This window comes from Typopeltis vanoorti, chromosome 3 (assembly GCF_054136105.1).
Source record: "Typopeltis vanoorti isolate ZY-2024b chromosome 3, IOZ_Tvanoo_1.0, whole genome shotgun sequence".
Lineage (NCBI taxonomy): Eukaryota > Metazoa > Arthropoda > Arachnida > Uropygi > Thelyphonidae > Typopeltis > Typopeltis vanoorti.
The window spans coordinates 155,744,426-155,761,590 of record NC_143551.1 but is presented as its reverse complement, the minus strand read 5'-3'; the positions used below and the strand labels follow the sequence as shown (position 1 = coordinate 155,761,590).

The following is a 17,165-nucleotide window of genomic DNA, read 5'->3' as shown; positions in this document are numbered from 1 at the left end:
AATTAAAATTAAAATGATAATACACTATTAACATTTAGGCCTTTTCTTCTTCTTCTCTTCCGTCTAAGATAGGTTGAGTCTTCTCTTGAGCAGGATCTTCCAGTCTTCTCTATTCCTTGCTGTTCGAAAAAGTTCCTTATATGTTCTGCATCCCGAGATGTTCTTTATTAATTTCAGCCAGGTAATTCTTGGTCTTCCAGGTCTTCTTTTTTCAGCTGGAAAAGTATTGATTAGGACGTTACGTGTCTGTGTCCATGCGTACAGTGTGTCCAAACCATCTCAGTTGTTGTTTTCTAATTTTTTCTATTATTGTCTTTTTATACAATAGTTCTTGTCTGACTGTGATGTTTGTTTTCTTTTCTATCCAACTTGTTCTATTTATTTTTCTTAACCATTTCATTTCAAATGCCAGCAGTTTTTTCTCCTCTCCCTTTTTTTTAACTGTCCATGCTTCTGCTCCATAGATGACTGTTGGTATAATTATTGCTTCATATAATTTGATTTTGGCTTGTTTTATCTTGTTTGTTTTAAAGATTTTCTGTAATTTTCCCATGGTGGTCCATCCTATCGCTAATCTGTGTTTGATTGTTTTGAATTCATCTATTGTTTCTGTTAGTTTTGATCCAAGGTATATGAAGTTGTCTACTTGTTCTATTTGTTCTCCATTTAGGGTGGCTGAGATGGTAGTTCTGTTCCTCCCTATTTTCATCACTTTTGTCTTTTGTATATTTATTGTCATGTCATATGTTTTACAGGTTTCGTTTAGCTTGTTGATCAACTTTTGTAGTTCATTTAGGCCTACCTTGACAAAATAATTTCCAAATTTCCCTGCTCTCATCTTTCCTTTCTGCTACATGGCACGACTGTCGATCTTCAGCTGAGCGGTGATGCACTAGCCATGACTTGACATAAGGAAGTGCATTCCATGTGGACAGTGATGGTCCATTAAGCTTGATGAACATCGCAGCAGAAATGTTTTTCATTAAGAGTTTTGTGCATAACTTTGTAATTATAATGTTCATAGCACTAAATCCTCATTCACACTCAGCCGTGCTGCTGGTATAGTTGTAATTGCATTTGACAAAGGGGACAAAGCAACGGGCATCTTCTTCCATCCTTCATCAAAATCCTCTCGAAATCCATTTAAAATGGGTCACACATTTTCAATGTGGAATCTTGTGCACATTCTTCTAATATTTTCTTTGCCATATCATAAGTTTTCTTTTTCATCTTCAGGCCATGTGTCAGGATTTAAAATTTCATAGTCAGCCAACATTTGGTTATAACTTTCAGTTTCATGGTTGCCATTTTTACTTTTTTGATGTGATGCAACAGTGGTAAAGCAATGTCTTTCAAGATTATTAATAATGCTTGTAAGGAAATGAAGTCTATCAATACTTATTCTTTTATTATTCGCCAAAGAGATCCCAAGATAATTCATGCTCTCTGATGCTTTCTCAGCTTCTGTTTCCTTTTCTCCTGGATTTTCCCTCAGGGATTATATATACCAAATTGTTCTTTTGATCAATTTGTCTGCACAACTCACGATGCAAGTTCTCTCTTCAAGCTGCAGAGACAAGTTTTTCAGTTCTTCCAAAACATCATGCATTAATGCTAAGTCCTTCAGGAACTCGATAGACTCCATGCATTTATAAAGTCCAGTGAACTTTTTTTCTTTCACTGGCTGTTTGTTTAGAATCAGAAGCTGCTTCTTTGAAATAAGCAATTAATGCTATTTTTCTTTCACTGGCTGTTTGTTTAGAATCAGAAGCTGCTTCTTTGAAATAAGCAATTAATGCTATATATATATATATATGTGTGTGTGTGTGTTACCAGCAAAGTGTGAAAAGCAGGCATTCTATAGAATGCGTGATGTTTTTCGTATGAAATGAAACAAAGTATGAAATGTCTGTTTTATTTTAATATTTTAAATACTTTCTGTAGGCATTGTATACAATACCTAGGCATTATATAGCATGACAAATACTATTTCGGCAAAGTATGAAAAAGGCTTTTATTGAAAAGATGCATTTGAAAATGTAAGATACCGGATTTTTCTATAGAAAGAGAAAAAGACCAGTACTGAACTACTTGTTGTTACAAGGTAGACTGGAATGACATTTTGAATTGCACTTAACTGCCTTTTTCATACAAAAGCACTTCAAATTTCGGCATTTGGTCTTGCAAGTACACCTTATGAACCCTTGGCCACTACCCGTGGACAGAGCGGAAGTTACTGACCAGAGAGCTATCTTATGGTCAGGAATGTCTCCAACTCTCAGTAAGTCCTTGGGACATAAAGTGAATTGTGATCTGACATAGAGTTGGTTTAAAATTCCTTCAGCAGTTCCAAGTTGGTAAAAACTATCATCTGTCACACTCGTAACAACTGCCAGCAGATTGCACGAGTCACCCCGTCCCTTGTCGACGTCTGGGATAGGAACTCATGCAGTGGCCCCCAAAGGTGCAGGAGGAAATTTATTGTTGGAATCCATTTTCATTTTTTTGGCCTGTATTTCCAGATTCAATTTAGATCGAATTTTATCTTCGATAGCATTCTCAATATTGAAGCAAAGAGTGCACAAAATATTAACATCATAACCTTCTATTTTCTCATTTCCATCGTCTTTACTCTCATGTCCACAGGTGGCATGAACCTAACCTAACCTAAATGTAACCTAAACAGAAATGGTTAGGTTAGGTTTAGGTTAGGAAGTGCTCTGGCTCTCTGTTTGAGGCGAGCGTTGAAAGTCACATCACTTGCCTTGCGACATTAAAAGTCACTGCTGGGAGTATTTTATGCTTTGCCGATTTGCCTTTCTATAGAATGCCTAGGAAATGTGTGAAAATCTAAGCGTTTCATACTTTGATGTCCCACTTTCGGCATTCTATAGAATGCCGGTTTTCACACTTTGCCGGTAACATATGCATTCCATACTGCAGACACAGATCCGAAACTACTAGCAACCCAACGACAATCTAGGACTCTTCCAATTTTAGTTAACTGGACACTCAAGCTTGAGGCTACTGTTTGCAACTCTGTCATAATTTTTGGTGATTGACTAAATAAGGCATAAATAGTGTCAATGAAACTTCTGAAATGATTAATGGCATTCATGTCAGCAATACAGTCAAGAACAGCCAACTCCAAATGATGATTAAGACAGTGCCAAATAACATGGTTGTTGCAGTTTATTCTGAAGGAATTCTACCAACTAGGTCACCTGCACCGTCACATACAGGGCCGCACTACCATTTAGGCAAACTAGGCAACCGCCTAGGGCGCAAGCCATCAAGGGGTGCAAAACTTCAAGCTATGCTTTATTCATACTTTACTAAAATATCAAAATTAAATAGTGATATATGATTTAGGTATCGATTCTTTTTCCTTATCCCTCACACATCAGACTATTTTACTATTTAACTCTTGGTTCTTTTTTTGTTCCTTACCTAAACGATTTGAACTTATTGCTATTTAAAATTCAGTTAAGATAAATATTTTAAAACATTAACATTTTAAAATATGAAATTTCGGTATTTTATAACTCTTTTTTTGTAAATGAATTAGCAGAGAATTTTAAAATTAATTAAAAAAGAAAAAAAAGCCCTATTAATTTACCTATTAATTTAACCTGAAAGACAATTTTATTTTGTTTAATGTCAATTAGAAACACACTTGTAAACTTTGCCTAGGGTGCAAACCGTGGTACCGACAGTGGTCACGTACAAAGCAAATCAGGTTTCTCTTCAGGTAATACTCAGTGAAACCGTATGAGCAAAGGCATTTAAGAAGTTCGTTAGTGATTGTTTCGGCATTTTGATTTACAAAAATAATTAAGTCAAGAAATATAATTTCATCTTTGCCATGTATGAAAGTTTTAATATAGACTATTAAAGCAGATTGCTTGCCTAATGTTGTTGACTCATCTATTAAAATGGAAACTTTATGATCAGCACCTGTAAGTTCTGATATCAGTCTCTTTTTAAATTCTGATGCGATGTGTTTATTTTGGCTGCACTGTAATGAATGAAGAGTTATCCCAACATCAAATCCGTTTTTCTTTTGCAATCGAATTAAATCTTTATGGTCACTGAACGGTTGATCATTTTTAACCAAGTGATAAGCAGTGTTAAAAAATTTTTCTGTCGCACTGATATGATGCTCTTTTTGTTGTAATGTTAAACTTCCTGAGATTTTTTAGACTAGGCTAAAATTGACTTGCATCTTTTGTGTACTATAGATGCCTGATGGGCAGAAATTTTAGTTCTTAGGGATTTCAATGGCTGAGTTTTTCCTGTACTGTTAAATGTAATTATGCAATTCACCTATTCGTTACTGAGAGATAACCCCTAGGTTTTGTGAAGTCCTAAGTACCCTACTGATGAAAATCACTACAACCTAAATATCCATTCTATCTAAATATGAGCCACTTATGTTTTTCCTTGTGTTCAACCCACTGTTGCTCTGACCATACTGCTAGGTATTCTACATTTATAGAATTAGTGTCAATTGCATTACCTGCATGTTCTTGATGTCCTGTGATAGCTGAAGATACACTCGCAACTTTGCACAAATTATCTTGCATTTCTGGTTTTTCTGAAGCATCGAAGAAGAAACACACTTGCGCTCATTGTTCTTAATTTTTGGAGGAAAATTCTAGTATGAACTCGTACTAGAATTTTCATTCTTTTTAAGTTTTGGGAAGTAATTGATTAATTTGTTTTCATTGGTTCTCTTCATATTGTTGATGCACTATTACACTTTTCTTCTTAAAATAATTTCTCCAACACCATATAGCAAACTATAGCGAGAACACAGTTTCACAGAGCACACTACACATTTTAACTTGTCAGGTCCATTGAACTTGTTAGGAATGTAGGGATGACAAATGACCAACTGCAATGTAGCATTGGGTGGAGGTGCAATATTGTCAGTTTTCTTTGGTTTTGAAACTTTGAAACTTCCAACTCTGGAATTAATATACATGCATTGCAATATCCCTCTGGACCACATGCACCCTTGAATCTTGTAATTACTATTCTTCTGAGAATCTACTTTCAGCATGTTTTGCTTACTTCTATTCTCACACTCATTCCACCTGAAAGTTTCTGCATGCATGTGCATGCACACACACACACACACACACACACATATTTACCTGAGTCCTCCTAACAGCCCTATTTTTTATGATTTAAACTTTCAGTCTCTCTCTCTGGATAACACTTTTTCCAGATTGTTATGTTCCATCGAGTCATTTTCGGCTCCTGGTGATCCTATGAACATACATCACATTCTCCATTCAGATCTGTCCCAGACCATGTCTTTCAGAATTTCCAAGTGCACTCCAGTTGCTTCTTTAACTCCATCCACCCACCTAATTCTTGGTCTTCCTCTTTTCCTGCTTCCATCAAATTTAGCAAACATCATCATCTTCTCCAGACTGTCATTTGCTCGCATAATATGTCTGAAGTATGACACTATTTGCTTGATGATCATAGCTTCGAGGGAGCAATCTGGCTTTATTCTGTCTCTCACTGATTTATTGGTTTGCTTTTCAGTCCATGGTATTCTTAGTAAGCATCTCCAAACCCATAATTCAAATGCATCTATCTTCCTTCTTTCACTCTTTCTCAGGGTCCAACTTTCACATCCATAGAGTACCACAGGGAATACCATTGCTTTCACGATTCCGATTTTTGTTACGAGGCTAATATCTTTATCTTTAAAGATCTTGCTTAAATTTGTCATTGCTTTCTTTCCAAGTAAGAATCCTCTTCTAACTTCTTCAGTACAATGACCATCTTTATCAATTCGGGATCCTAGGAGCACAAAATTGTTAACTGCTTCCATTTTCTCCCCATCTACTTCAAAATCATTAAGTTCACATGTTGTCATAACTTTTGTTTTTTGAGGTTAAGTTTACGACCATATTTAGCACTTTCTTCTTTAACTTTCATAATAAGTTCCTCCAAATCTTCTTTGCATTTCGCTAGCAAGGTGGTATCATCTGCATACCTCAAATTATTAATATTTTTTCCACCAATTTTAATTCCAACTCCTCCAGCCCTGCCATCCTTAAAATGTATTCACTGTACAAGTTAAACAGGTACGGAGATAAAATACATTCTTGTCGCACCCCTTTACCTATTGTGAAATACTCAGTTTCTCCAAGATCTGTTCGAACAGTAGCTTCTTGTTCATAATAAAGATTCCTCAGAAGGATAATGAAATGCTTTAGGACTCCCATTGTTCTTAACATATTCCACAGTTTCACATGATCTACAGTCAAAAGCCTTGCTATAGTCAAGGAAACAAAAGTAGACATTCTTTTGATATTCCTGTGCTCTTTCTATTATCCATCTCACATTGGTGATTTGATCTCTTGCTCCTATGCCTTTTCGAAATCCTGTCTGTTCATCTGCCATTTTTCTCTCCATATGAATGGTTCCAGTCTTTTCTGAACGATCTTAAGACTTTACTTGCATGAGAAATTAGTGCTCTAGTTTTGTAATTTTCGCACTCTTTTGCATTGCCTTTCTTCAATAAAGGTATATAAACTGATTTTTTTTCATTCCCTAAGCCATGTAGTTGTTATCCAAATTCGCTGACATAGAGCTGTTAAAATTTCAACTGCCTCTTCTCCCAGGGCTTTGAGCAGCTCAATGGGTATTCCATCTCCTCCTGGTGCTTTCTTACTGGATAGCTGTTGCACTGCTCACCTCACTTCACTCTCCAGTGGTACTGGCTCCTGTGTATAATCCTGCTCTTCAAATTTCTCAGTAATTTTGGAGTCCTTTCTGTAAAGGGCTTCTGTATACTCTTTCCATCTTTCTTTGATGTCTGCAGCTTCTCTAAGATATCCTTTGTGTTTACTTTTCAATATTGTCACCTTGGCACTAAACTTCCCTGTTAGTTCTCCGATCTTTTTGAAAAGATCTCGTTTTTCCTTTCTTGTTTTGGTCTTCTATTTGTTGGCATTCCTTGTTAAAGTATATTTTCTTGTCTCTTCTGGCTTGTCATTGAAACTCTGCATTTAATGCTGTACTTTCCTGTGAACTTCATTTTCCTCCTTTCCTGAGCAGTTTTGGTGGCATCTTCTGACAGCCATTTGGACTTCTTACAAACTGTTGGAATATTCTTCTTTGCTTCTGTTTTAATTATATCTTTAATCTCTTCCCATAGTTCATCTGGTTCTCTTTCACACAAATTGAGTGTGTTGAATCTGTTCTGTATGCTAATATTGTATTCAGCTGGTATATTTCCAAGATCATATCTGATCGACATTTGTGTTGTTTTCAGTTTCCATAATTTCACACGTATCATAGCCACTAATAACTCATGGTCTGTTCCACAGTCTGCACCTGGGAAAAGTCTTGACAGACTGAATTGCACTTCTCCATCTTCTTTGTCCAAGTATATAGTCAATTTAATTTCTGTATTGTCCATCAGGTGATATTCATGTGTACAATCTTCTTTTGTGCTGTTTAAAGCAGGTGTTAGCAACAAACAAAGAATTCTCTGCACAAAACTCAACTAGTCTCTTTCCTGCAGTGTTACGAATACCTAAACCAAAATGACCTGTTATTCCTTGTTCCTCAGTCTCTCCCACTTTTGCATTCCAATCTCCAATAAGTAGCCATAAATCTCGCTTTGGTGCTGCACTTCTTGTAACTTGCCATAAAAATCTTCATTGTCTTCTTCTGATGCCTCTGTAGTAGGTGCATAAACCTGAATGATGGTTATATTCATTGGATGTCCACTCACTCTGAGAGAAATGATTCTGTCACTCACTGGATTAACCCAATACATACCTAGCCATCTTTTTTCTTGAGTAAGAAAGATACTCAATTTTTTTGACTTGTCTCATGTCCTAAGTAATACACCATATAGTCCCCTGACTGAAAATAACCCATTCCTGTCGTCTAAGTTCACTTATTCCCAATATATCCAGCTTCTTGCGCTCCATTTCCATCTTACCTTGGTTCATACTTCTAACATTCCAAGTTCCAATCCTGTGGTTTCTTGTGAAACAGGGAGCCTCCCTTTTCCAACCAGCGACATCCGTGACCAAGCTTCCTTCCAGGTTTAACGTCTTGTCGAATTTGACAAATAGAATGGTGGCATGGACAAAGGATAACAGCTGCCAGTTTAAAGTGGCCAAGTGTAAGGTCATGCTGTTTAGGATAAAGAAATCACATAGTATTCCACAGTGCTTTTTTTCTGGGAAAAAAGGCGCCGGTACTCACCATGAAGATGTTATTACAGCAACTTCCACACTTTTAACATATTATCCTCCAATATACCCTCGTTGTCTCTAGATCGCTTCTTGCTTTTGGTATCAACTGCAGAATGACGACCTCGGAGCAGCCATGAGTCCACATATTTGCTAGGGTTCAACTGAGCGAGAGGAGGTCCTACTATCCTGATAAACATCAGAGCAGAAGTATGTAAAATGAGAAAAACCCATTTCACATACACTGGAAGATATTGCAACTGTGCCCAAAATGTGCTTTAGAGGAAGTAGTATGTCCGGGACTTTATTTTCTTGACGATATTTACAGAATGCACGAACTGCTTCTCTTTCATTTTAGCGAAATTTGCATGCTAACTTTTTAATTTCAGCTTCACCAAATGTCAGATGATTCCCATGATTTTCTGGCCAATATTTGGTATCTAAAATCTTAGCACATTCAGGCAAATCAGCATCATCTCCTTCAAGCAGATGCTTTCCAACAGCTTCTTTCAGACTTTTATTGAAATCAGATGAACTTATTGAAGGACTGTGTCTTTCATTTTTGTGGAGCTCAATCCCTTTGAACTTCATGTTCTTCTGACTTTGAAGAGAAATACTGTAGTATGAACCAGGATTTTCAATTCTTTCATCAAAAAGTTGAACTGTGTTCTTTATCTTCCTGTCTGCTTTTACAAGTCAATATTTCTCTCTTGTAAATCTAGACTTAGTTCACTAAGTTCTTGGACAGCATCCCACATAAGGCCCAAATCATGAACAAACACACCTGACGTTATTTTTCTTAAAAGGCCCTCATAAAGAAAGAGATCTGTTTTGTTTCTTCTGCTGTCTTCTTTTGCCTCCAGAAAGTGATGGACGAGGGCTCAAAGTCTTGCCACACTGCAGAAATAGTGCGAAAGCTAGATGCAACCCAGCAAGTGCTTAAAATTCTGCTAATTTTAAGCACTAAGTGTAGGGAACTACAGGAAGGTGCAGGGACTCTAGAACTTCGTTCTAGAGTCCCTGCACCTTCCTGTAGTTTCCTAGCATTCTTAGGTGAAGTATGATAAGTCACATAAAGTTTGTCCATGAAACTCTTAAAGCGATTCACTCCTGCCACATTGTTCACTGTGTTACTAACACAATTCAAGCGGATGGCTAGCATAATGCCAGAAAATAACACTAGGAAACTTCTCTTGCATTAGCTTCCTCACATCATTACGCACACCAAACAACATGGCTGCACCATCACAAGTTACAGACAATAAATACTCCTTTAAGTAATCTTCAGATAATCCTAAACACTCAAGATGACTAAAGAGTTTAGAATTCCTCTAGCATTATATCTGATAATTCAATCAAATCAAGGAAAAGTCTCACAGGAGCCAAAAGTTCAGGAAGAACTACACGAACAATAACAATCAATGTTGTTTGTTGTGTTACTCACAGTTGTCAATTCATCAATAAGTAACGATGTTTTGTTCGTGGAGTTCACTATATTGTCTATTAATGTTTTTCTCATTTCATTTGTGATATGGCTCACAATGTTAATGCAAGCATTTGCAGAATGAAGAATATATCCCATGCCTAGGCTATTAAGTTCCTGTAAATCTATTTCGTCTTCAAAGTTGTTAAATGATGGATTTCTCCTCGCAACTTTGTAAGTGGATAGAAACACTTTTCCTGTTACGTCTTTATTATGAGACAAAGTATTTAGGAAAACTTTTTCTAATGTTTCATTTTTTGCTTCAGATTTTATTTTTTGGCACGCTTTGTGTGCTGCACTCTCCTGATGATCATAAATCTTTTTTCTTATTGACATTAACTGTTGTTTGCGAGATTCTCCAAAATGACTGATTTTACCATTTGCCCACTCTGCTAAAATTTTCATTCCCATGTGTTTATCAACAGCAAGACTTCCGACATCACGACACACTTTACAGCCCAACATTTTATTCTTGACATACAGCCACTCGTTTCTCTCGCAGAAGTCATTTTTCTGCAAAAATGTCCAACATTTGGGCCAATCGTTATCAGAATTTGCTTCCTTTTGACCATGTGGATCTTCAGTCTTAGTTTTATGATCCTCTTCAAGTGTATTTTTTGGGCTAGTTTTCTGTTTCACAGGATCACAAGTAGATTCAACAATTTCTGCTTCTTCGGCCTTCCTTTTTTTTACTCATTGGCATAAAGTAGCTACTTATTTTACTCATTTTGAACAATGATTTGTCCGATTTGTCTAAGATTAATTCAAAACTCATGTGAACACCTGCCTGTTGCAGAGTGAATATAGAACTGATAAATTGATATTGGAAGCAATCGGAAGTGAACATAATTTCATGTTTCTGGTTGCGTACCAACCTATGAAACAGGAAAGCAGGGTACCAACTTATGAGTAATCAAAACTGAAAATTCAATTCATGAACACACTACCATCTACTGGAATATTTATAATACATTTTGCTGTCAATAAATCGCAAATTTTTAAAAACTTAAGAAAAAAGGTGCCGGTACTGCATACCGTTGCATACTGCCAGAAATAAAAGCACTGGTTATAAGTATGAAAGTAAAGTGCGAGTTGTGCAAGAGAGAAATACTGTTTGAAACAAACAAACAAAAAAGAATGAGAAGCTTTTTGGAGCCTGAACAGGCAAATGGACACAATGCATTTATGCCAAAAGAGGTTAGATTAGAAGAGTTAACATAAGAGAAACCTGATCCAGGTTGTCAAACAGAATATTATCAGAAATGAAGAATGAGGCATGGTCTTTATTATTAAATAATATAATAAAGGAAGCCAGACCCAGAAGTAATGCAGAAGTCATAGGCTGCTACTGATGAAACCTCAATAAAGGTCGAAACCGGTCTGTGTAGTGGTCTTTTGCATAATGCATAGTATTATACATGTCCACATATCATAAGGATATGTGCATTGCATTATGGGATACTAAAGCAATTGATGTGAGATTGTTAACTAGTCTCTATATACAAATAGCTCAATCATGAGCTATTTGCTGGTCTGGTTGGCTGGGTGGTTAACGTATCTGGTCTCCAGCCAAAAGGCTGTGGGCATGGATGTTTGCGGGTGGGTTTGTCTGTGAAAATACTAGTGGAGGTGGTCAGTGGTAGACAGCACTGGTGTAGATGATGAAAGTAGTGTGGTTGGTGGAGACGGAGAGTTGTAGAGTAGGTACCATCCCTCGATGAGTCTTTGGACTTCCTAGAGGTGTTATGTAATAATAATAATAATGATGAAGTGACTTCATGTGCAAATTTTGTTTGCTTATACTCGGATAAAGGATGAAATCAAGAATTTTCTTGGCATCTGTAATTTACAAAGTCTACTTTGGATTTCTTGACTTTTTTTTGCACTTGTTACAAACATTAAGTAAGAGGCTGGAGTTTTTGACGAGTCATTAGGCATATACTGAATTTTTTACTTTTAGATTATTTTAGCACAGTTGCTAGAAAAACAGGGTTTATATTTAGTTTTAAATTATGAGTAAGATGCACATACAAAAAAGTTACTTCACATAAATTTGTATTCCCATTCCTAACTAAATCGAGCAAGTGATATTAACACACACAGAGTGGTCACTTTATTAAGAACACCTCACCAGTTAGGAAAATGGGGAATTGTTCCTTAGAAAATGGTTATTCAGTGTTCATTTACTGAATTTTAATAACCCTGTCTGTTTTGTATAAAAATCATATTTATAATGTAATATCTGTTTATCTATATACACACACACCCCTATATCTGTCTGTCGGTCTATATATATATATATATATATATATATATATATTTTTTTTTTTTTTTACAGGAAAATCTGTACTGGAACATTTTCTTCTTGGCAGCTTTATATGTGGTATTTCTTGTTTTAGGTTTGTTTGCTTTATTAAGGCGTAGTTATAAAAATGATATGAGAAAATAATAGCAACAATGCCATTAATAAGCTAAAAGTGTCTCCCAATTAAAAATTATTGAAACATATAGAGTAATAATCACATTTCTGGACAGACTCTCCTAACTCAGTGTTTCCCAAACTTCTAGATGTCAGGGCCCCCTTTCACGCCTCCTTTCACGCCCCCCCCTCGAAAAAAAATCTTAATAGAGACATATATTATTATAATATTTATTGTATTTATATTCAATACAAAACATACACAGCAAATATTGCAAAAATCAAATGCATATATTACATTTTTTGCCTCTTACCGTTTGGTTCTGAAGACGATGTGGGCTGTTCTGGTAAAATAAGAAACACTGTCCTTTTTTTTTTTTTTTTTGAATCTGTTTCTGCTTCTTCTGATTGTTCGCAGGATTTTTTTTTTATTTTTTATCAGCCACTTATCCATCTCAGGGTTAAATTTTTTAACGTAGAATAGATCAAATAATATCACCACTTACTGATACTGGCACGCCATGGACTGATAACATGAAATTAGTGAATATTACCTGAATAAGGGAATTCCCGGACCAGACCAGGAACATTTTTCTCTTTTGTGACTTTTCTCCCTTTATGGTAATTAAGCCTAACGCGAAACAGACGCCAAAGGCAAGTTATTAAGATGTGCATGTGATTGGTGCGGTATTAACAAAAGATTGTGCAACCGAATGATAAAAGCATAGCTGACAATTGAGTTGAAATGCTAACTCTCTTCAACCGAATTCCATATGTGAAACTGCCATAACATTCATTATATATATATATTACTTAGTTTTAACACTTTTACGAATTTTAACACGTTCGGTTGAATTTTATTGCTGCCTTGGGAAATCGAACTCGCACACATCTAATTAATAACAATAGTTTTTAGTTATATACCGTGTTTGCCCATGCAACATATGGTTTTGTTTCAGTCTATACAACATAGTTTCTGTATGAGGGGACATGTGATTCATTAATTAGTGTGTTTTTATCCCAGTTGTCTCTAATTGCACTATTTGTTGAGAAATATGTTACACAGACTCCTCATACCTTATTCACTGGCATAATAAAAGCACTTGTTTTTATTGCCTCTGCAGTATAGTGGTTGTTAGGGAGGGGTGTTGTTTACCACTGCAAGGGAGTTACTATCTCCCCACATGAACTTGTTTAAGCTTTTTTTCATGTGTGAAGTATATGCGAAACTTTTATTGGTAACAGAAAACTAGCTCAGATGACAGTGATAATATAAAACGAGTTTTGATATGTATATAAAGTCAATATCAACAGTCCCTGATTATGAACGCGTGATGAAAGGGACAGGAAGATTTGGTGCTTCCCTGGAGAGCATTCGAAGTAAATACAATTAACCACTGCTTTGAAATAAAACATATGAATAAACAATATTTACTAATATTCATTAAGTGCCAAAATACGCAGGAAGCAAAGTTTGTGAACCAACACCAATGTGTGAATTTTTGCATTAAAATATAAAAAATAACAAAAAAGAAATAATAAATAATAAAAGTTAAATATGTTTCTTTTAAAATAAAAAAAATCTACTTAGTCTTAAAACATTTTAACTTTGTTTTCATTATTTCACGGCCCCCCTCAACAAAACCTACGGCCCCCAAGGGGGCCGCGGCCCACAGTTTGGGAAGCGCTGTTCTAACTGACTCACTACATGAAATATTGTAACAAATTCATTCACTATAAACATTGAAAAATTCCTGATCAATGTCCCATAGGCACAGTGCTATCCCAAAAGAAATTTACTGTAGAAAATTTCCAGTGAAACGATTTATTTTATATGGTCTCTAAATGTTCATTATCATGAGGAGAATCAACGTGAATGGCTTGTTTTTAATTCTTCATTCCCACTTCAACCACTGTGTGTGTGTGCGCGCGCGCTTGCGCATGCATGCACATGGATGCTTAGAGTAAACATTTATATGCACATATACTGTAAGAAATCAGTCTGTCATCTATATAAATATGCTTTTTCTATCAATTTTTGATAATGTATTATCCAATGATAATAAAGGAGACAGTGCAGTAATACATTAGTAGTTACATATACATGAATTTATTGTTAAAAAATTATCACAAAAATACAACATTAAAATCAGTTCAGTAAGTACAACAAAATTACAATTTACATTTTGCTTTGCTTGTTATTATGTATGACAAACTCAGAAAATTGACACTATAAATGATTAAATTGTTTAAACAGGGCAAGAAACATCTGCATAAGGATAAACATCTCAAGAAGTGTTGCAAATTAATTATTCACACACACTTTTATATATCCTTTTTCAAATGTCCACATTATTATACATACCTGTTTATAAATCTTAGAAGTAGTTTTCAAAATATTCTTCAGGGTATATAATTATGTGCATTTTTTTTTTTTAAGTCTAAATCTTAATCCATGTACAGACTTAACAGGAAATATAATGCTTTTCCCTGTAGAATATGATGAATATTAATATATCACTACATGATACTTTGCACTGGGGTAATGTATTTGAATACTGGGACAGCACAAAAGCAGATACATACATGTCTTCTTCTGTAATAGAAATCATCCCCTAGTTAAATGTCAGTATAACATTTTAATGTCTAATTATAATATTTAATTTACTATAATAGTGGAACATTAATTAACAAAACTTATTACAATGCAGATATGCTACTACTATAATGGAGGTTTGTTATGATGATAATAATAATTTTGTATATCTGATTTATACAAAGTTTATAACAAACTTCTGCTAAAGTTACACACAGTTGAAAAATTATTTAATTAAAAAATATTAACTACAAATACTATAAATCAAGTGGATATTAAATCCAGCATTATTTCAAAGCCGAATACAGAAACTATAAAAGATTCGTATGAAATTTGACCAGAGAGCTTATGGGAATACACTTGCCAGCATTTACGAGTTGCCCTAGTCAGACAAACATTTATAGTTTCTGTATTTGGTTTTGAAATAATGTTAGATTTAATATCCACTTGATTTATATAATTTTGCATTGCCGAAATGAAGCCTTTTGGCTCTTTATTTTAGTTAACTACAAATATTTTGATTCACATGTTATGGATCATAATCAATGTAACAGTTGAAGTTATATGGAAAATGGAATCTCTATGGTAGGAAAGTAAACAAAATGGATGAAATAGTTGAATTACTAAGTGAACAATTTTCAAGAATACAAAAGGTGGAAATATTGCAGTAACAAGAGAGGAAGGGCTTATATCGAAATAGAGGTAGATGAGCTGAAGGTGCATACGATATTTCAGAACCTTGATGTGAATACAGCTATGGAATTAGATGGCACACTAACTAAAGTTTTACGAGAAGGTGCTAGGAATTTGGCAGTGCCTTTGACAGCATTGTTTAAGTCTCAGCTCTGAATTGGTCCCAAGGGAGTGGAAAGAGGAGAAAACTGATCCATTACATGAAGGAGGTTCCAAGACTGCAGTAGCAAATTACTGACTGATCAGCATCTCAGGATGTAGTCAAGGCACTGGAAAAGTCAGTTAAGAGCAAAATACAGGAATGAATAAACAGGAATTAAATACTACATGGGGTGGGGGGGCAATATAATTTTTTGAGGGGCAGGTCATGCCTCAGTAACTTACTCACCATTTATAATACAGTGAAAGCTGAGTTGGATAAAGGTAATAGGTTTATGATGATACTGTAGAGTTTACAAAAGGCTTATGACTGCACAAAAGCAGATGCATACATGTTTTCTTCTGATTGAAATCTTCTCCTAGTTAAATGTCAGTATAACATTTTAATGTCTAATTATAATATTTAATTTACTATAATAGTGGAACATTAATTAACAAAACTTATTACAATGCAGATATGTTACTATAATATTAAATTCTACCACATAGAATTCTTATCGAGAAATTGCAAAACATGATAGATATAAAGTTGGTGAAATGGATAAGAAGGTGGCTAATGGAGAGATACCAAACAGTTTATACATGAGTCAAGTCTGGTAGAAGGCCTGTGACTAGTAATATGCTGCAGAGCTCTGTCTTTGGGCCACTCTATTTAAATTGTATATAGTACAACAGAAGAAATGATGTGAGAGGAACTATTCAGTTATTTGCAGATGATGCAAAACTGGGTAAAGCAGTAGTCAATAAAGATTATGTTAAAATTTCGCAGGATGATTTAAATAGACTGGCAGTATGGGCAAAGGAAAATGGATGTCAGTTTAATGTTTCAAAGTGTAAGGTCATGCATTCTGGAATGAAAAGATTACCAATTGTGTACCATATTGATGGAACTGCACTCCAGGATATTGATGAAGCCAAAGATTTGGGGGTGTTAATGGATAGGTAGTTGAAGTTTAGAGGGCATATTGTAAAAATGGCTAAAACAGGTCATTGGAATTACTTGGTTATTGAAGAATATCCTAATGAACGGAGATAACCAAGTTATATATTATGTCCTGGATGTACTAAATATATTTTTAACACATCTAAACAAGCAACATCCCAGGATCCAGTTCACATGAGAAAAAGAAAATAAGTCTCCCCTTCTACGCACTTTAATTACACACCAGCCTGATGGATCTCTGGCATTCTCTGTTTACAGAAAACTCTCTCACACACACACACTGGTAGATACACTTACAAAATAGTCAACATTCCCCCCCCCCCCCCGCAAATTAATTAGTTCATATAACAGTGCCCTCTCCATAGAACTTGACCATATTCACAGAACCTTCTTAGCCAACAGCTACAAATTCCCACCGTATCCAAAAAAATATTAAAACCCCCAAACCACCACCGCTCTCTCTCTCCAGAACAGAGACTACACTAAAGCTATTGCCATTCTCTTATATACAAGACATCTGAAAAATTAACTAAAATCTGAAAACCATATGACCTTCAACCCACATAGGGACCATATAAAAAATTTGCATCTTTATTCTGCTAGACCAAAGACCAGTCACAGTCCCCAGACCAGAAATC

At 35.3% G+C, this 17,165-nt stretch overlaps 2 protein-coding genes across 4 annotated transcripts in view; one reads left to right on the top strand and one right to left on the bottom strand.

Annotated features, from left to right (window-relative positions):
* The window catches only part of LOC150108685 (protein scarlet-like), a 243,350-nt gene extending 231,613 nt beyond the window's left edge, over positions 1 to 11,737 (top strand). Inside the window, exon 11 of the mRNA XM_090390507.1 lies at positions 11,678 to 11,737. Within this exon, the coding sequence (XP_090246633.1) occupies positions 11,678 to 11,737 (60 nt within the window). The remainder of the gene's footprint in view (positions 1 to 11,677) is intronic.
* Positions 11,738 to 14,219: 2,482 nt separating this feature from the next.
* Positions 14,220 to 17,165, bottom strand: part of LOC150108684 (transmembrane ascorbate-dependent reductase CYB561-like) — a 200,119-nt gene continuing 197,173 nt past the window's right edge. For 2 of the 3 annotated variants that reach the window (XM_090416150.1, XM_090416148.1), the window contains one exon: positions 14,220 to 14,751. The gene's annotated coding sequence lies outside the window, so the exon portion shown is untranslated. The remainder of the gene's footprint in view (positions 14,752 to 17,165) is intronic. The other variant, XM_090416149.1, reaches the window with a different exon arrangement.